Source organism: Physeter macrocephalus, chromosome 17 (genome assembly GCF_002837175.3).
Source record: "Physeter macrocephalus isolate SW-GA chromosome 17, ASM283717v5, whole genome shotgun sequence".
Lineage (NCBI taxonomy): Eukaryota > Metazoa > Chordata > Mammalia > Artiodactyla > Physeteridae > Physeter > Physeter macrocephalus.
Window position 1 is genome coordinate 25,593,094 of NC_041230.1, and position 21,587 is coordinate 25,614,680.

At 38.1% G+C, this 21,587-nt stretch overlaps 1 protein-coding gene across 2 annotated transcripts in view; it reads left to right on the top strand.

The window, feature by feature from the left end:
• Nucleotides 1-3,251: 3,251 nt before the first annotated feature.
• The window catches only part of RBL2 (RB transcriptional corepressor like 2), a 50,606-nt gene continuing 32,270 nt past the window's right edge, over nt 3,252-21,587 (top strand). Inside the window, exons 1-8 of one of the 2 annotated variants that reach the window (XM_024124863.2) lie at nt 3,252-3,644; nt 6,013-6,143; nt 8,386-8,586; nt 11,797-11,861; nt 15,385-15,513; nt 17,046-17,206; nt 17,299-17,363; nt 17,980-18,166. In XM_024124863.2, the coding sequence (XP_023980631.1) occupies nt 3,402-3,644; nt 6,013-6,143; nt 8,386-8,586; nt 11,797-11,861; nt 15,385-15,513; nt 17,046-17,206; nt 17,299-17,363; nt 17,980-18,166 (1,182 nt within the window). In that variant the 5' untranslated portion in view covers nt 3,252-3,401. The remainder of the gene's footprint in view (nt 3,645-6,012; nt 6,144-8,385; nt 8,587-11,796; nt 11,862-15,384; nt 15,514-17,045; nt 17,207-17,298; nt 17,364-17,979; nt 18,167-21,587) is intronic. The other variant, XM_024124864.3, reaches the window with a different exon arrangement.

Below are 21,587 nucleotides of genomic sequence, written 5' to 3' on the forward strand. Positions count from 1 at the left end.
TTTTGGCGAGTCAACTAGATGCCCAGAACCATATTAGACTCTGAGGTCACAGGATGGAACTAAACAGACACAGTTGCTACTCTCATAGCACTTAACACATAATGAGGACAACAGACATGAAAGATAAACATGTAAATAATTCACTATGACTATAATGTGTCATGAGAATATTTAATAGGGAAATCGGAGAAATTGACATTGAAGGTGGTACTTGACTGATGGGAAGCGATTTTCAATGAGAATACAGAGGCAGGTGGGAGGGAACCTGTAGGCCATGGAGAATTTTGACTTCTAAGATCAGTGAGAAACCATTTAACTAGGGGAAAAAGGTGATCAGATTTGTGTGTTAAGATGGCCACTCTAACTTCTGGAGGAGAAGGAGATAAGATAAGGGATAGAAATGTTTTGTACCCATAGTCTAGAAATTCAGTTTCAACTCTTTTCTTAACTATGTCTAAGTCAGTTAATCTCCATCATCAAAAGTGCCTCTTTTTTCTTTTTTTTTTTTAAGGAGTGTTAATGTCAATTATTAAGTAATTTTAGCTTTTCAAAGTTAAAAAATTTAATCTATTGGTGAGACTAGTGGAGGCATAAAAAATTACCAAGGGGGGGCTTCCCTGGTGGCGCAGTGGTTGCGCGTCCGCCTGCCGATGCAGGGGAACCTGGTTCGAGCCCCGGTCTGGGAGGATCCCGCATGCCGCGGAGCGGCTGGGCCCGTGAGCCATGCCGGCTGAGCCTGCGCGTCCGGAGCCTGTGCTCCGCAACGGGAGAGGCCACAACAGAGGGAGGCCCGCATACCACAAAAAAAAAAAAAAAAAAAAATTACCAAGAAAATATTCAATTATTAAGTGATTTTTTTCTTTCATGATAATTGATAGATACATGTCTTATACTTTACAGGTGTTTAATTATTTATTGCTGCATAACAAACCATCCTAAAACTTTGTGACTTGAAACAATAATAATTATTGCTTTTGCCCACAGATTTGCAGTTGGGCAGGGATCAGCGGGAAGGTTCATCTCTGCTCCATACAGCATTAGCTGGGACAGCTTGACTGGAAGCTGGAGGATCTACTTGTAAACAGACTCATTCAACATGGCTGGGGCTGAGAGCCAGGGGTCTCAGGTCCTATGTGCATGGTGAGAACAGCAGAACTCAACTCTCGTCCAATCCCCTGCACTAAGAGATGCCATAACTCTAGCATGGCTTCTAGCAGCATAAGGCTGTCCTAGGGTGACTCCAGCACCTATTATTGATAAAATGCCTGCCTGAGAAACCTCAATGCTTCCAGAATTTAAAAATTGTTCTTGCCAACACCTGAGGAAAGGCCTCAGCCTTCCCTTTCTTATAGCATTTACTAAATAGGGCTTACAATTGTGATACCTTCCTCTGTCCTTTTGAGATGTACAGTCGTCCCTGGTATCTGTGGGGATTGGTTCCAGGAGCCCTGCAGATACCAATAACTGCTGACGCCCAAGTCTCTTATATAAAATGTCATAGTATTTCCATATAAGCTATGCACATCCTCTTGTAAACTTTAAATCATCTCTAGATTACTTATAATACCTAATAAAATGTAAGTGGGATGTAAATGTAAATGCTAAGTAAATAGTTTCCAGGGTGTGTGACAAATTCAAGCTTTGCTTTTTGGAACTTCCTGGAACTGTTGTGTGTTTTTTGTTTGTTTGTTTGTTTGTTTGTTTGTTTTGTTTTTGTTCTTTTTTTTTTAAAGGGAAAGTCTTGTTTTCAGTGGGGTGTTTTTTCTTTTCTTTTTCTTTAATTAAATTTACTTATTTATTTATTTTTGGCTGTGCTGGGTCTTTGTTGGGGCACGCAGACTTTCTCTCTAGTTGCGGTGCACAGGCTCCTCATTGTGGTGGCTTCTCTTGTTGCGGCGCATGGGCTGTAGGCGTGTGGGCTTCAGTATTCGTGGCACGCGGGCTCAGTAGTTGTGGCTTGTGGGCTCTAGAGCACAGGCTCAGTAGTTGTGGAGCACAGGCTTAGTTGCTCCACGGTAGGTGGGATCTTTCCAGACCAGGGCTCGAACCCATGTCCCCTCATTGGCAGGCGGATTCTTAACCACTGTGCCACCAGGGAAGTCCCTGTTTTTGTTTTTCTTAATATTTTTGATCCACTGTTGGTTGAACCTGTGGATACACAACCTGCGTATACTGCGGACCAACTGTATATCCTACAAATCAGGAGTGTCTTTCTCAATGACCTGAAAGCCATTCCTTGGAAATGTAATCATCAGGAAGTATAGAGTTTCTGACTCCCAGTCTCTGTGGGAGGATACAATCCTCACTTCAACAAATTGATAACTAGCAGGCCCACTTGGCCTAATCACATATATAGTCACCAACCCTCCGTAACTTTTTGCTTGAGCTCTGCTCCCTCCTCATCGCTACTCTTTCCTTTTCCCTTAAATCCCCAATTATCTCTGCACAAATCAGAACGGAGTCCAGCACTTTCCCCTGCTGTCAGGAATGACTGCATAAAATGTTTTCATCCCTTTCACTGATGTCTAGCTTTGTTTATCTTTGACAATAGGCTTCTCTAAATGACCTGGGCTTCCTCAGAGTATGGTGGCTGGGTTCAAAGGGTCAATGAAGAGAGAAAGTGACCCCATAGCAAACCAGAAATGCCTTAGGGCTCCTCGTGCATGAAAACGTTTTATACCATACCCCTTTAAGAAATCAAAGAGGACTGGAAACAAAGTGATTCATATAGATTTGAAAAGAGAAAGCAAAATGAAAATAAAAATAAAGGAAATGTAAATTTAAGCCAATTGGGTGACTGAGAGTAGGACAAATATGTCACTTATAGTGAATGTAAATTCACCCTATGGAGAAAAAAAGAATTACTACTTAAAAAAAAATCCAATAATTATTTGAAAGTCGCAAATAAAATTAAAACATAGGAAAGAACGAGAATTAGGAATGACGCCGAAATTTGAATTTAGGCAGACAGGTCCTTACTATTATTTTTATCTTTTAGATAAGGACACGCAGGTGATGAGTGTTAGTTCTGGGGACACTTTGGACACTAAACCTTCACATGTCACCGTTTCTTGGATGTTTTCTCTTCAGTACAGCCCTGCTGAATGGTCTCCCGATGAGAAGGTAACTTGCAACGTAGAGAAGTCGCTTTTATTTCCGCCCGGGGGAGACGACGCGAGATGATTTTTCTAAATATGATTTTTGATCCCCGTGGGCCTCCGGCCTGGACTACATTTCCCATCAACCCGTGCTCGGAACTACGGGCACCGATGTGTGGTCCAGCGCCGTTAGCCGCGGCGCAGTCGGCAAGCGGTCGGCCGACTGGCGGGCGCTTCGCGGTTTGAATGGCTGGGGGCCCAGGCCCTCGGCTCACCTGAGGCCCCGCCGCCCAGGTGTGCGCTATGCCGTCGGGAGGCAACCAATCGCCGCCGCCGCCCCCCCCTCCCCTTCCGGCGGCGGCGGCCTCGGATGAGGAGGAGGAGGACGATGCCGAGGCGGAGGACGCAGCTCAGTCGGCCCGGTCGCCGGCCCCTCAGACCCAACAGCGTTTCGACGAGCTGTGCAGCCGCCTGAACATGGACGAGGCGGCTCGGGCCGAGGCCTGGGACAGCTACCGGAGCATGAGCGAGAGCTACACGCTGGAGGTGCGCCCAGGGGGAGGAGACCAGCGGCTTTCCGGGCCTAGTGGTCCCGCCCCGCCTCGGGGAATGGGGCCCCTTGTCTCCCCGGCTCGGGTGCCCCGCGGTGGTGGGGGAGGGGGGACTCCTCCGCCGCGGCCGGCCCCGGCTCTCTGGGTCCCCAGCCTGGAGCGGGGAGGGAATCCTCTTTGCGCACCTTCGTCCTGGAAACCTGGCTTTTGAAAAGCTCTGTAGCGGCCCTGAAAGTGAACCCTGTCTCGCTGCTCTTCCCTCTCCGGTTCCGAAGCGGGAACAGCCCTTGCCCTAAAGTAGCACCGCGAGGCTGAGGTCGTGCTGCGGTCCGATTACAAAAACACAAGCACCTTGTTGGCAGGATGAACAGGTGCAGTTGTCAAGACCATACTCAGAAGGGGATGGGGTGGGGTGGGGCGGGGGCTTGCCTGCGTTACCGCTGAAATTAACCCGATGTTAGCGCTTACGTTTCCGGGCTGCTTCTTCAGTTCTTTTTGAACTGTACCAAATTGCCTTTGTCCAGGCCATTGCCTCCGTTTGAGTAAAGGCGTTACGTTTCGAGCTGTGTTTATGTATGTGTGAACAAAGACGAATCTTCCCCCTGCGCAAATGAAACGGGCTTTCTGCCCGCCTGGATAAAGACACGCATTTGTCTCTAGGAAGTCAGGACTGCGACGACCTTGAGGACCTATTGGTCACCCCAGACATTGCCCAGGAAGGACTCTTATAGTCGCTGCGATCTAGGCATATTTTGTCCCTTTCTTCCGACGGGGCTTGCAGCGGAGAAAAATGGCCATTCTAGCCAGTGAGGCTCAACCCTGTAGGCACCTCCCCTTTATGGGCCAATGGGAAGTGACACGGAAGTCTGCATTGTTTGTCCGCCGTTTGACTGCCTGTGTGAGTGGTATTTAAACTGCAGGGCATACGATTTTAAGCTGTTGAATAGTTTGTGGAAAGAGTAGGGCAAATAGGCTCAGAATGGGAAGGCCTAACCGAGGTGTTATTTAACTATAAGAGGGTGTTTTTGCCTGTGTGGCACTCACTAAGGTTATTTTTTTATTCTTGCATTAATAGAATTTTAATTCAGTTCCTTCTTCCCATTTTTACAGCTACGGCGGGGCGGGGGGAAGCTAGTAATATACTGGCTTTGGAACCTGACAGACCTAAGTGACTTTGGGCAATTTACTTAACCATTCCAAACTCAATTTTGTGGTATGTTACTTTGAGAGATTTGTACCTACCTTACAAAGCTCAGATGGTTAAATAAGGTAACGTGGAGTTTCTGGAGCATGAAGCCCTCATATGGATAGTGCTTTGGAGTTTACAAAGCTCTTTCACATGCTTTGGAGTTTACAAAGCTCTTTCACATGCTTTGGTGACCGGGCTGAATAGGCCATGTTCTTGTTTCTTTCCTAGTGGTTCCTGTTGGCAGACAAAGAGAAGGACTCTTTTTTGGTGATGGGCATAAGTGCCTCCAAATAAGCTCTTATTTTACCCTCAGGATAACCCTGTAAATTAGATAGAAAAAGCATTATTTCAACTCACAGTGGTTAAGTTGTGTGAAGCCCAGGGTTATATAAGCAAGTGACAAATAAAAGATGTTAGTAAATTATTTTTTAAAATATGTGTTTGATTTCTCAGTTTTTTAAAGACTTCGATCTCAGATTCTTAGCTCAGTTTACCCAATAAGTGAATGAATATTCATTCATTTCCCAAATATTTTTTGATCACCTGTTCATGGCCAGACACTGTTACATAGGTGCTGGGGATAGAGCAAGGCACAAAACATAAAATCCCTGCCCTTGTGGAACTAGTAGTCAGGTATGCTGTAAGATAATGTCGGGTGTCAGTCTCGTGGAAGTGTACCCTGGAAAATAAAGCTCATATGATATTTAATATAGAATAGTGGTTATAGAATTTTATCTTTTGATTTCTTGTATTTTCTGTGCTTTATACTTGTAATTCTCAATTCTCACGGTCCTCAGGTAAGAAAATTGAGCCTCTACAATTGTTAAGTAATTTGCCCAAGGTGATCTACTCCCATGTTGGGACTTCCACGGTGTATGTCCTGAGAGAGAGCACCAGGTGGAATCTGTATTGCCTTTTATGATCTTGAAAGTTACATAGCATCACTTTCACCTGTGGTACTGGTTGAGACAGTTCAAAGTGAGAGAACACAGACTTCAGCGTCTCCGTGGAAGAATGTCAGTGTCACATTATAAGAAGAGCATTTGGGACAGGGACATCATTGAAAATGCAATTTCCCGCAAACATATAAATAACAGTTTCAATTTAAACGAGTTTTTCGTACTGAAATATATATAGTTCATTAGCTAAAAATCAATTTTCTTTTATTTTACAGGGAAATGATCTTCATTGGTTAGCATGTGCCTTATATGTGGCTTGCAGAAAATCTGTGCCAACTGTAAGCAAAGGGACGGTTGAAGGAAACTATGTATCTTTAACTAGAATCCTGAGATGTTCAGAGCAGAGGTAACTATGTCAGAGTTTGTAGAGTGTGACTAATATAAAAGCATAGTGACAGTAGGAATTCTCTTTATCATTTTCCAAGCATTTGTACCTATGGAGTGCTAAATTTAGAAGTTAGGTCATGGTTTTTCTTTACCACATCTAAGTTAATGTCCATTATATTTTATTTCTTTGGTGAAAATAATTAAATTTTAACGTATTTGGCGCTTGTATGAAGCGTTTACTATTAGGTTATCATTACATTTAATTACATTAAGATAATCAATTACATTATCATTACTATTAGGTTAATATTACACACTGACTTATCATTGTGTAATATTGGGAGAATTCTAAGTAAAGATACTCTAAATTGAAAAAGTAAATATTATATGGTATTAAACTGAGAACTACATGTACCGGACTTGTATCTAAAGAGGAGGCAGAAATTGCTTTTACTATCTGTTGTGTAATTGAATTGGTTACATTTATTATTTGTGCCGTTTGGGTTAATTTTCTCATGGCTTATTAAAGATTGGTGGAAAAAGGATGTTTGGCATTTTGGAGGAAGTGCCACTGTCAAAATTTATGGACCTAGTGGTTTAAAAAAAAATCACTTACTATTAAAATAATTAACAAGAAATGTAATCTTTTAGCTGTAGTCTATTTATTAACCTTGAACTCCATCCTGAGTTATATTTAGGCCTAAGAACAAGAGGCAGTGTGTAAAGAGTTGAACACCTGGGCCGTAAACCTGCAGAAGTGGACTTAAATAAGGTGCAAAGTATAATTATTACAAAGAAGAAAAGTGGAGTCAGACTCATCCAGTTAAATGACAGACAAGGGACTTTAGAAGCAAAGGTCAAATTATGGAATCATCATTATAAACTCTAGTAAACTGAACTTACCTAATATTTTAATGCAAGTAATATCTCAGACTTCAGTTTTATTTCCAATTCGAAAGCTCAATTTTTATTTTTAAATTTTTACCTATGGGTTCAGATTATTTACTTCTCTGCCGTAATGGACTAAATGGATTAAAAAGAAAGAGCAGATTGGGAGAAGATATTTACAGTGTAACAAAAGATTAGTATCCAGAATTACATAAAGGACTACTAACGAATAGTTAAATAATTGACAAATAGCTACTAAAAAATGGGAAAAGTATATGATTTCACAAAGGCTTAAACTCACATAGCTAATAGATGTAGGCAAAGATGTTCAATCTCACAAGTAATCAAGGAAGTTCGAAGTAAAAATAAGGTAATATTTCATTCTCATCAGATTGGGGAAATTTGGAGTCTCATGATACCAAGTTTGGTCATTATGCAGGGAAACAGGAACTCTGTATTGCTGGTGTACATTGGAGAGAGTCTAAGTCGGCACAATCATTCTAGTGGGAAATTTGGCAGTATTTAGTAAAGTTGAAGATGCATATTCTCTGACTCAGCAATTCTGCTTCTCAGGGTAGTTCTTAAAGAAACTTCAGCATACAAGTACAGAAATGTGTTCATTACAGCATTTTTGTTATAGTGAAAAATTAGAAACCTCAATTTCCATTGGTTGGGGAATGAATGCAAAACATGGTAGTTCATATGAAGGAATATTTTTAGCAATTAAAATGAATGAATTAGATCTACACGCAGCAACATTAATCTCATAAACATTATTGAATGAAAAAACAAGTTGTAGATGCTACTTACAGTATGATACCATTTATATAAAATTTTAAAACCACACATACAAAAGATCCTACTAAACTGTTTATGGGTACATATATAATCACATAGTAAGTGTAAAAACTCAGATGGGAAGACTCAGACTATACAGTGGTACTTATCTTTGGGGAAGAAGAGTCCAAAGGGAACTGGCTGTTTCTGTAGAATCTGAAGCAAACATGGCAAAATTTATTTGATATGTTAATATTTGTTAAATCTGGCAATTGTTACATAGATGTTGGTTATGTTCTCTGGTTAACTACTTATTTTCCACTTCTTTTGTATTGATATGTATTTCATACTTTTTAAAAACTTTTAGGTAATCTCAGGAAAAGAGATTAGGGAAATTAGATTTGGAAGATGAGAGAAATAAACCAATCTGTGAGATTAAGCTAACCAGAGAGGCATGAGTTGTGATTTTATATCACTGTCTAAAAGTAATATAATTTAATGAGTTAATTTCGATTTACTTTTAATGATCTAATTTGTATATTTTACCCTTGTGTTAATTACAAAAAACAAATCTCATTTTTTATTTTTAATATCAGCTTAATTGAATTTTTTCACAAGATGAAGAAATGGGAAGACATGGCAAACCTACCCGCACAGTTCAGAGAACGGACTGAGAGATTAGAAAGAAACTTCACTGTTTCTGCTGTAATCTTTAAGAAATATGAACCCATTTTTCAGGACATTTTTAAATATCCTCAAGAGGAGCAGCCTCGTCAACAAAGAGGAAGAAAACAGCGGTATGTTTTTATATTTGTTAAGTAGGAATGGACATTTGTCTGTACTACAGTTTTGATCCCTTAGTTTGTGTCCCTCAGTTTATTTTGCTGGTCTTAAGAAACAAATGTGATTTCATAAGTAATCTTTTTCTCCAATAATAATTTCTTGCTTTTCATTGTATGTTAGCTCTGAAGAGTTTGCCTTCTTTCACGTTGCAAAATGTGTGGAATCTCTGTTTCTATAAACTTTCCCTTTTCATTTCAGCAACCGAAAATGCAAAAATCAGACCTTAGCTAACTCTCACCAGTTAGCAATCTTGGGTATAGAATTTGACTACTTAATTTTCTATTATCGACGATATTGACTATTTCTCTTATTTTCTACATATTATAATACATATAGACTATTTCTTTATTTGACTTTTATGTCAAACTGAATAGTAAAAAAATCCCCCTGAAAAGACTTCTCTATGTATTTTGATGTTTACAACGAGTGAAAAGTAGAGAAACTGGATTGGGGGGAGAATAGTGGAACTGAAAACTGAAACTATTATGAAATTCTGCTTCTGACTATGTCTGCAAGTCTGTAAACTTATTCTGGCTTGATGTTTTCCATCTTTCCTGGTAGATAATGGGATACAAATTCTCTACTTTTATCGCGAAAGTTTTTTCATAAAGTAGAAATGAAAATTTGTTCTTAAAATAGAACTAGAAAAATGTTGACAAGAAAAGTAGGGGAAAAGAAGTTATTGTAACTGAATGAATAATGTTTGCTTCTCTTTCAATATAAAAATGTTCCCAAACTGTGAAGGATGTTTACAGTAAGTGAGCAGCTTTAAAAAATAAAACAATGTTCATTTTTATATACTCGACCCCACTGATGCGGAAGCAGCTGGTCTAGTTTGCTTGCAGTTTTAGGGAATTGTCTATTTATAATTAAGTATTCTAAAGTTTGGATAGAAGCTTGTTTCTGAGTCTAAGTGAGGCTGATATGATCATTTATTGAAAGATATAGAATATCTTCTTTCTTTGAAGTGTTGTAGAAAATGATTTCAGATTGTATTTGCTTTGATATTTATTAGGGTGTATGGACTACTTAATTCTAATTCAGAAAATTCTAAGATAAGTTTATCTGAAAATTTTACATCTATATCACCCTGTATACTTTTTATTAGTACTTTTGGCTAATATTAGTAATAGTAATGTATACCATTTACTGAGTATTTATTATGGGGCAGGGACTCTTCTAAGACTTAAGCATGTATTACTTCAGTTAATCTCATTACGTCGGCTTTATGAGGTTGATACTGTTGTTACAGGTGGGGGGAAACAAGCCTTTGAGAGGTTAAGTAATTTGGCCAAGGTCACACAGTAAGTGGAGCTCTTATTGAAACTTAAGTAGTCTGCCTGAAGAACCCATGTATTTCACCACGACTCAGTACTGCATCTCACACACTGGTCTTTGAAAATTTCTCAGAGTATTTATTGAGAGCTTACTGTATATAGGATACAAATGTTAAAAAAACAAAACAAAACCAAAACCCAGAGTCACTGTCTTTTGAGAGCTTACAGTAAGTATAGTCAGGGAGAGGCATGTATAAGTGCAAAAGATAATAGAAATGTGGGACTTTTGAGGCAAAAATAAGCCAGTTAGGTAAGGTTCCATGGAGTAAGCAGAAATAGGTCTGGAAGGATGGGTAGGATTTTGATAGGTGAATTTGGAGATGTAGGTAGCTTTCTATGCAGAGGATGAAGAATGAAGACACCAGAGCAGCAAAGTAGGAGGAAATTTGGCTAAGTAGGTTAAGTTCTAGTTAATTAAGTTCTAAGAGTTCTAGAGCCAGTTTTTGGGGTGGCTTGCGTGTTTTTTTTTTTCTTCCAGTTTTATTGCGGTATGATTAACATGCAGCACTATATAAGTTTAAGGTGTACAGCATAATGATCTGACTTACATACATCATGAAATAATGACCACAGTAAGTTTAGTGAACAGCCATCATCTCACTTAGAAATACAAAATTAAATAGAAAAAAAATTTTTCTTTGTGATCAGAACTCTTAAGATTTATTCTCTTAACTTTCATATATAACATACAGCAGTGTTAATTATATTTATGTTGTACATTACATCGCTAGGACTTATTTATCTTATAACTGTAAGTTAGAATGGCTTCTAAAATGTTTGACTTTTATCTTGCTAGGTATCAAAACTAGATAGTTTATCACGTGCCTATGGTGGGGAGGCTACTTTTTAAAGCAGGGCAATGACGTTTAATCCTTGCCATCGACTGGTGAAATAAATACAGTATTATATACCCAAGTAGAACGATATTTTAGCAGATGGAGAGACTAAGGCACGTGGAGAGCAAGTGTACTTAGCTAAGGACAGTGTGGGAACTAAACCCCAGTCTTCAGATTCTTCTCTTCAGAGCACCTTGGTAGAATAAGGCTATTGGGATATGGAGCCAACAGATGTCTTATCTAAACATTGGCAGAGGATTTGGTAGAAAAGCCAAGTTTAAAACAGGTCTGAAACTCCCTGTAGCAAACAACTTAGCAAATATAAGAGGTACTCTTTTATTTTCCCCCTTCCTCCTCCCTGCAACAGGTACTCCTAATGATAGAAATATAAGGAATTATGGGGAGCCCCGAATTTATATTAAAAAGTCCTTTTGTGGGACTTCCCTGGCGGTCCAGTGGTTAAGACTCCGAGCTTCCACTGCAGGAGGCACGGGTTCGGTCCCCGGTCGGGGTAAGATCCCGCATGCCGTGCAGCACAGCCAAAAAAAAAAAAAAAAAAAAATCCTTTTGTGACTCGATATATAATCTGGAATGTCTTTAGGGAGGGAGGGTTTACATTTCATCAACTATGATGGAGGGGAAAAAAAGTTGGAGGAATATCTGCCTGCATACATGGGTCTTAAAGCAGCATTAGCCTTGCTGATGTCATCAGAAGAACTATTGTTACTCGTTTTTCTACCTTACTTATCTTGACCTGCAAAAGCTTTTACAGTTCTTCAGAATTTTCTTCTAAGATGAGTGCTTTCCCTCACTCCCAGCTATTCCCTTACCAGTATTTGGTTGGAGCAGAACTTCTTGCACATTTTCCATGTGAAATGAATCTGCTGTCACTCCCTCTAACTGTGGGTTTTGTTTCTCACCTAGTTTACAGTCATTTGTCATGTCTTTTTCTGATTCTTCTGTTATCTCATGACTTTTTTCTCCCCCAAAGGCGACAGCCCTGTACCGTGTCTGAAGTTTTCCATTTTTGTTGGGTGCTTTTTATATATGCAAAAGGTAAGGAAAGAGTGATATTTATTTAAATATTAGTTTATTTAAAAGTTCAGGTACTACTATTGTCAACCTATAATGTGTATCAGGAAAAGATTCTCACTGAAAAATTTCTCAAGGATTTTAGTCCCAGGTTCTTTTTTAAGTATTGCCTTTTCGTCAGTCTTTTGAATTTCTTTACAGTATCCCAAACTTCCTTCATTAAATGGAAAATCCTTCATTTTGTTCTTACACAACATTTTTTCCAAAGCACATTATCTTTGAATTATGGACTGAAACACATTAGTGTGTTTGTGCTTATATCTTGGACTGTATTTTTCATGAGACATGTCTTATTTAATTGAGTGGGACTGATCGTTCTCAGAGTAGTTCAGATTACTTTTTACATCTTGTTCAGATAAATATGCTTGATCAAATACCTTTAGATACAACTTACTTTCTCTACCTCCTCTTCTCACTTCACCTGTGCAAGGTCTGCATTCAGTGAAATACATTTTTATTATTATTATTGTCCTCTCTGTATTTCTTTTTTTTTAAAATCAGGAATGAATTAACTATCACTAAGTTTATTGAAATGAAATATAAAATATGTGTAAATTTATGCAGCTTATTCCTAGGCATAGTGTCTTTTTTTTTTTTTTTAATTGGGGTATAGTTGTTTTACAATGTTGTGTTAGTTTCTACTGTACGGCGAAGTGGAGTTCCCTGTGCTATACAGCAGGTTCTTACCTCTCTGCATATCTGTGTAGAAATGATTCTTACTAATATATAGAAGAGCAGAAAGTACAGTTACACAGCTTTTTCTATAGATTATGTAGAATGCCTTTGCCATTAAGATATCCCAATAAAATGCAAAGTTAAAATCAAAGAATTATTAGAGCTGGCAGGTGTTTCATAAATATAAGAGATTCTCATTGTTAGATCAATTTGCCCAACTTATTTAAAGAGTCAATAACTGAGGCCCAGAAGCTAGCTGCTAGAAACAGAGCTAGGATTTGAATCCACATCTCCTATCTCTTGGTTTCATGCCGCATGTGTAGGCCCTCTAGCAGGGATGTGTCACTCCCTTGGTGTCAGTGCGATTTGTCTAATTGTAGCTGGTCCTTTCTAGCTAGTTAGGTTAGAACTTATCCTTCCTTCCCTGAGTTGCATGCTTGATTGAAAAGAAAAATCTTTCTTTTGTCAAAAATAAGCTCTTGGTTATTTTTGCTTTCCATCACACTGGATGTTTCTTTAGCGGAGATGAAGGTGGTGTTATCAGTGCCATGAAATTTAGAAAGACTTAAGAGCGTATGAACTGTTTTCATGATGGTTGGAACGTTTGCTACCACTTGGCTTACTGTGGCTGGTGTTATATTATGATATTAGTCTTGACAGTAGATTATGGGCAGGTATATCTGACTTCTAGGATTTTTATCTGTTTTATGTCTTTTATGTCAAGTATCTGCATATGTATACTTGGAGGTAAGTATTTGGTACTATATAAATTATTGGAAAAGAAGTGTATTGTCTTTATTTAGGTGTTGGTCTCACTTGATCAACTGGGGTGGCATATTTTTTTGTCTCTACAATTAACTCAATGTTTGAGTTTTACCTTACTATTATTAATTCCGTATATAATTATTTGGTCTAAAGAGCCTTTGTCTACCCACGGTCCAGCACTATGATCGTTTATGATTCACTAGGATCATTTCCAATAGAGTAGTTTAGTTGGTTTTATTCAGTTCTTTGATTTAGTTATTTGGGGGAAGGTGTACTCTTATAGACAGCTTTTTCATGACTTTGTCTGCAACAGTGGGCATCCCAGATTATCTCATTCCTGATAAACAAGCTAACTTTTACGTGTTACCTTTGTTGACTTCGAATGGCAAGTACACACCAGTGACAAGTTTGGGCTTGTTGTCATGAAGGGCTTTGTGGACTGAAGACCGTTAGGTGCCACTTCCTGTTGTACATGTTATCCCAAGTCTTCAGTCAGATTATCTTTGTTGATTGAAAGATAAAATATCTCACAAAGTGAGATTTATTTCTAAAGTCAGGATTTGAAATGTAGAGTATGTCATGATGGGAGAGTCCTGGAGTTTAGAGTCTGATCTTTAGGGGCATTTCAGATTTTTGTTAGAAGTCACTGTGCTGCCAGTTATTTCCTTCCATGGCAGGTACACACCAGCGACAAGTTTAGGCTTGTCAGCCTGTAGGGCTTTGTAGCTTGAAACTGGTAGGTACCACTTCCTGTTTTACATTTGAGGAATTGAGTATATTTTAATATTAAGCATCTTTTTTGTGAAACCACGCAAGTTAGTTTGGTTATATCAATGCAAAGTTTAGCCTATTAATTATCATTTGTCTTTTTGGCAGCAGAAAACTATTTTTTCTCTTTAATACATTTAAATTGATTTGTTGAAATATTTCCATCTATTAAAAAAAAAAAGAATTGCTTATCCTGCTATGCTGAGGTAAGTGGTAACTTTCTTTAGAGGAAAGGAGAGAAAACAGCCTGAAACAAAGTAGTGTGAGTGTGTGTGTGTATGCATTTGGGTAGGCATTTAGTGTGAAAATGTCAAGGTTTAGAAATAATTCTTCAGATGTATGTTAGCTATTTAAGTTGAATTCATCTGATGTTATAAGAGTGTAAAATCAATATGAAGCATATATATGCAGTGTTTAATGCTTAAAGATACAAAAAAATCTAGAAATATTTCTTAATTTCTAAGAATAATAAAACTGTTTTAACTGCCTATAAAAACTGTTTTCAATGTTAGAGTTAAACCAGAACTACAGAAATGACATGTTTCTTTAGGTTTAGGTTTTGGTTTATTTTTTTGTTACCAAGCATCAACAATTATTCCTGGGATACTAGCTCTAGAACTGAAATATCTTTTATTGTGGTCCTGTTGCGTTAATTTATATGAGCTTGTATTACTACATCAAAAAGTATTTAAAATATTACTGTTAGGCGTCTGGTTATAGTTTCTGGTCTTTTTAAAATACATACATGAAAAAATAATTATATTAATCATTTTTTCAGCTTTTCCCATCTAAGTATTTCTACCAGTTTTCTTGACAGAAAAATATTTTCATACCAAGCAATTTCTTACAGCTTGAGATAATTTATGAAGTTGTTTGTGTTCAGAATTTTCAAAAGAAAAACCAATGATGATAAAATATTGACCAGCTACTAGGCATTTAATAAATGCTTATTTAATGAATATTAATGAATGGCATTTTTAGTAAAGTTTTGGTTTTTCTTAAACTCTTTTTTTTAAAATATTTATCTTTTTAATTTATTTATTTGGTTGCGCCAGGTCTTAGTTGCGGCCGGCGGGCTTCTTAGTCTTACTCTTATCGTTTAATAAATTTCTAAGAGTTTAATATTTCAAACTGTAAATTTGCCAAAACACTTTCTGTAGCTCTTGAGTCAGCTTTGTGCACTGTTGTATAATGTCATTTTAATTAAAGGAAGAAATTATTTTAAAAATATTGTGAAGTTGATGCAAATTTAACTCTTTAATTGTTTATAATCCTGTAGGTAATTTCCCCATGATTAGTGACGATTTGGTTAATTCTTATCATCTTCTGCTGTGTGCTTTGGACTTAGTTTATGGAAATGCCCTTCAGTGTTCCAATCGTAAAGAACTTGTGAACCCTAATTTTAAAGGTAAGTTTGTAAATCAAAGACTATCAGACAACTCACATTTCTACATTGTGTTTACTGTTGGGAGTTGTACACATACTACAGCTTTCCTAGCATCAGAGAACATAAATGCTTTTCAAAGCTACATCACCATAGTTATCCAGAGTACTTATAACTAGGAGTTGAGCTCTCTGTAAAAATATTTATGGAAAAAGAAATTGCAAATATCACAAAGTTTAAAGTCTTAGATGACAACTTCAGAAGTTTCTGAAATATATACTCAACAAGAAGAAGGAATTTAAAAACCTGGAGTAGCAAAGATGACATTAGAGCTGACGGAGGTTTTCTACATTGGCAAGTTTCATGCCTGGCACAAAGGAGGAGGTCAAAGCAGATTTATTGAAAGAATCTCCATTTCAGATCTTTTCTATAGAAGAGGAGTAGCTATGGTTCTAAAATAAGTAAAATGAATTTTCAACTCTAAACTAAAAGGTGTTTGGAAATGATAGTTAGTTTGGCAATCCATTTAGTAGGCTTTAAGGTATATAATTTCTATAAATGATATATAGTGAGAGACCAAATTATGATGTATAAAGCAAATATTAAAAAGTATTTATTGAACTAGTATATAATGCTGCTGCTATTTGAATAATACCTTGGTAGGATTCTGAGTGATTGTCAGTTGTGGGGTGGTTACAATTAGAATTTCAGCTTGTCTGAATCTCAGGGTAGATTTTTAAATTTAGTGGAGTTAATTACTTCATTTGCTTCTGGCTTGGTAAGTTTAATGTTCTCTGTATTCTGTCCTTTCTTTTATTTCCTTCCTAACTCCCTTTTATATTTCTACATAGCTGCTTCCCTTCATTTTTTTCCCTCTTCTTTATTTCTCTTGCATTGAGTCTAGAACAAGAAGGGCTGTAAATTAATATGATAAATACATATAATTAAATCAAAGTATATAAAGAGTACGTACTTTGAACAGTAATTTTTTTCAAAGTGCTATTTTTTATTTGAATGTAATGCTTATTGGCAAAATTTTATTTTTCTGGTTTTTAGATCTTATGGCAATAAACTAAATTATTTTTTTAGTTTTTCTTTTTTAATCATCTCCAGGTAGATAACTGAATAACTGAAATCTTTTGAGCAGTGATACGCTTTACCTCTATTTGCTATTTTTTTTTTTTTTTTCTGGGACGCGGGGCCCTCACTGTTGTGGCCTCTCCCGTTGCGGAGCACAGGCTCCGGACGCGCAGGGTCAGCGGCCATGGCTCACGGGCCCAGCCGCTCCGCGGCATGTGGGATCCTCCCGGACCGGGGCACGAACCCGCGTCCCCTGCATCGGCAGGCGGACTCCCAACCACTGCGCCACCAGGGAAGCCCTATTTGCTATTTTTGAAGTATATTTAAGTAGAGTCAAATTAGGCCCTTACACTATTTCCTGTACAGTCATATGCTAACTCAAGTGCTGATTAGACTCTCTATTATTTATATTTTAGTTTATTACAGTTTGGTTTATGGAATGCTACCTGCTGTCTCTATGATTTTACCCATCACAGGCCTATCTGAAGATTTTCACGCTAAGGATTCTAAACCTTCCTCCGACCCACCTTGTGTCATTGAGAAACTCTGTTCCTTACATGACGGCCTAGTTTTGGAAGCAAAGGGAATAAAGGAACATTTCTGGAAACCCTATATTAGGAAACTTTATGAAAAAAAGGTTTGTAAGTAGTAAACAAGTAATTTGAGAATATCTTCTGGGCAAAGACTTGATTTAATACGATGACTTAAGGATCTTTTCTTTCATCATAGCTCCTTAAGGGAAAAGAAGAAAATCTTACTGGTTTTTTAGAACCTGGGAATTTTGGAGAGAGTTTGTGAGTACTTCTGTTACAAACGTACTTTAATGTTTAAAATTATGTACCTAGGAAACCTCAGAGTTTCTTGTTTTTATTGTTTGTATCCTGGAAATTTAGAATATGTCTTGTGGCAGAATATAGGGATGCAATAAAAAATTCTATCAACTATTACTCGAAGCACATGTTTTAGATTTATTGAAAATTGTATGGCTGTTCTTTAAAGCTTTAATAGTTAAGCTTTTGGATCATGATTTTTGAAATAAAATTCTTTTGGAACTACACAGGTGAAGAATGATGATGTGGAAGTACTGAGGTCTTCAAACGTGGCTGGAGCAGCTAAGAAAGATAATTAGGCTTCTCACTAGAAGCTGTACCTGCCAGGCAGCTTGGTACAGGATACCCATCCTGAAATACTGTCACCAAAATATACTTACTGTACAATGAATGAGCATAATGGAGCAAGCTTGCATTTTATACTCCTCAGTTTTTATAATTAACAGTGATCCCACTAAAACTTAACTTTCACAAAATTATTAGAATTTTTAGTAAATGAAAAAAATGAAACAAGTAGCCTAAAACAACTGAAATGGCAGTTCTGTGAGTATACATTTTGCCTATTTTTTTTTCCCTATAGTAAAGCCATCAATAAGGCCTATGAGGAGTACATTTTATCTGTTGGGAATTTAGATGAGCGGATATTTCTTGGAGAGGATGCTGAAGAGGAAATTGGGACCCTCTCAAGGTGTTTGAATACTGGTTCAGGAACAGAGACTGCTGAAAGGGTGCAGATGAAAAACATCTTGCAGCAGCACTTTGACAAGGTGAGTTGAGCCATGCCAGAAGAGTGAAAATACAGGAGCAGACATGCCAGAGGCTCTATTTTATTTTGGTAATTGTGTGTGTAGGTGTGTGAAAAAGAAAATTCACATCCTACTTATCTTAATTGAAAAAGTTATCTCTATGTTTACTGTTTTAAATTTTGTCAACCTTGACTTTCAAAATTTTTGGTTAGATCTGAGAAAAAGAATTTAATATAAATGTAAATGAATGTATCATGCTGATGATTGTTGGTTTTGAGAAGATGGGCCAGTAATATACAGCCCATATTGAACATAGTAAGTGTTTAGAAAATGTTGACCCAAATTGGTACCTTCATCTAAGAGACAAGAGAAACTGAGAATCTGTCTGTTAAACTGAGTTTCAGGATCATGTGTTATTTCATGCAGACACTTAGGATGATGGCGACCAGGAGTTTCCCTTCTGTTGTGTGGTGTTCATACAACAGAAAATAAGCAACTTCTGACAGGTGCTTCCAGAGGCAGTGTAGCTAATTCCAAGGGGTAACTCACCTGTAAGACCAGACTTAAGACTGGTTTGCTTTCTCATTCAACAAATATTCTCAAGGTGTGCTGTATGCCAGATTGTGTCCTGGACACTGGGGCTATGTCAGTGAACAAAACAGCTATGAATATCCTGGAATTTACTGATGGCTTGGATCTAGGGTGTGAAAAAATTTACTGATGGCTTGGATCTAGGGTGTGATGACTCCAGTTGGGTGAATGGTATAAAAGCTAAAGTCCTTACAAATGCCTAAAAAGTCTTCAGTGATCTGGCCCTGCTACCTCTCTGAATTCATCTCCCACCACTTTCCTCCTCACCCTTTCCACTCATGCCACATTAACCTCCTTTTTCATTCTTCAGATATGCCAAGCATACTCCCAACTCAAAGCCTTTGCTCTTGATGTTTCCTCAGCCTAGAGCATGTTTCTTCAAGATACTCATGTGGTTTACTTCCTTGCTTCCTTCAGATCTCTGATAACCTGACTACTATATAAAATAATAACCACTAGCATCCTCCCCTACCTCAGGACTTGCTTTCCCCCTTACTCTGCCATTAGTGTTCCTGTTAGTATTTATCAGTGTCTGACGGTTGGTAGGTAGGTAGGTAGAAAGAAAGAATTGTTTGTCTGAAGATAATAGATACATAGAAAGAGAGAGAGAAAAGGAGAGAAAGAGAGGGAGGAAGAGAGGGAGAGAGGAAGAAAGGAAGGATAGATGGATTGTTTATTATCTGTCTCCCTGCATTAGAATATAAGCTTTATGAGGTCTATGACCAGTGTTGTATTCAGTGCTTGTAGGCATTCCATAAATATTGACTTTCGACATTTATTGAGGGAAAAGAACAAGTCAAGCGGGGCAAAAATCAAGAGTTAGAGTTATGAGCACGTTAAGGGTGAGATGTCTTTTAAATATTCTAGTAGAGGAGTTAAGTAGGCCATTTAGAGATACAAGACTAGAGCTCACAGCAAAAGTAAGGGCTGTGTGTGTGTGTGTGTATATATATATATATATATATATATATATATATATATATATATATACCCTTAGGATATATATAGTGTCATTAGGATACAGATGGCTTTTACAGCCATGGAATTAAGAGACGTTGCCTAGCGGTATTAGTTGATAGACAATAAAAGAGGTCTAAGGAGTTAAAGAGAGACTCTTCTTGATCAGAATGCACAGGAAGCTTTAAACTAAGAAATTAAACAGGGCTACCAAGAAGCCCCATGCTGACCTTGAGGACTACGGGCAGGAAGTTGTTTGTGGTCGTCATATGTCATTTCCTTTGTGGAAGTGCTGCTACCTGTGGGCCATGTGGTGAGATGCTGCTGGCTGCTGTTGCTTCTCCTCCCAGCAAGGCACTGGTTCATATACAGGAAAGAAGGTGGCTGTAAGAAAAGCTGTTAAATATAGGGAGAAATCTTCTGAATGTAGTTAATCTACCTAGATCATCTTATTGCCCTAAAAAAAATTACAGAATTTTTTTGAAACAGAGTGAAAGTCTTGGCTCTACTCTTGTTTAATTCACAGAGAAAGCATATAGATTTATTTCTGTATGGTGAATTTCTGGGTTTTTCTGTATCTCATGGAACTTGAATAGTTCTCTTGCCAGGTAAAAATTTGGCTGGGTGTTTTTACAACTGTCTCTAGAATAAGCACATTTAATACATAGGGAAATATAGTCTATCTTGAATGGTAAAAAACTCTTTAGCTATCTTAACCTTTCAGAGTTTGTTGGAAAAATTAGAAAAGATATTGTATTAGCCTATGTGTTTTTTTTAACATCTTTATTGGAGTATAATTGCTTTACAATGGTGTGTTAGTTTCTGCCATATAACGAAGTGAATCAGCTATACATATACGTATGTCCCCATATCTCTTCCCTCTTGCGTCTCCCTCCCTCCCACCCTCCCTATCCCACTCCTCTAGGTGGTCACAAAGCACCGAGCTGATCTCCCTGTGCTATGCTGCTGCTGCCCACTAGCTATCTGTTTTACGTTTGGTAGTAAATATATGTCCATGCCACTCTGTCACTTTGTCCCAGCTTACCCTTTCCCCTCCCTGTATCCTCAAGTCCATTCTCTGGTAGGTCTTTGTCTTTATTCCCATCTTGCCCCTAGGTTCTTCTTATCCATTCATCTGTCGATGGACACTTAGGTTGTTTCCATGTCCTGGCTATTGTAAATAGAGCTGCAATGAACATTTTGGTTCATGACTATTTTTGAATTATGGTTTTCTCAGGGTATATGCCCAGTAGTGGGATTGCTGGGTTGTATGGTAGTTCTGTTTTTAGTTTTTTAAGGAACCTCCGTACTGTTCTTCATAGTGGCTGTATCAATTTACAGTCCCACCAACAGTGCAAGAGGGTTCCCTTTTCTCCATACCCTCTCCAGCATTTATTGTTTGTAGGTTTTTTTTTTTTTCTTGCTGTACGCGGGCCTCTCACCGTTGTGGCCTCTCCCGTTGCGGAGCACAGGCTCCAGACGCGCAGGCTCAGCGGCCATGGCTCACGGGCCCAGCCGCTCCGCGGCATGTGGGATCTTCCTGGACCGGGGCATGAACCCATGTCACCTGCATCGGCACGCAGACTCTCAACCACTGCGCCAACAGGGAAGCCCTCATTGTAGTTTTGATTTGCATTTCTCTAATGATTAATGATGCTGAGCATTCTTTCTTGTGTTTGTTGGCAATCTGTATATCTTCTTTGGAGAAATGTCTGTTTAGGTCTTCTGCCTACTTTTGGATTGGGTTGTTTGTTTTTTTGATATTGAGCTGCATGAGCTGCTTGTAAATTTTGGAGGTTAGTCCTTTGTCAGTTGCTTCATTTGCAAATATTTTCTCCCATTCTGAGGGTTGTTTTTTCATCTTGTTTATGGTTTCCTTTTCTGTGCAAAAGCT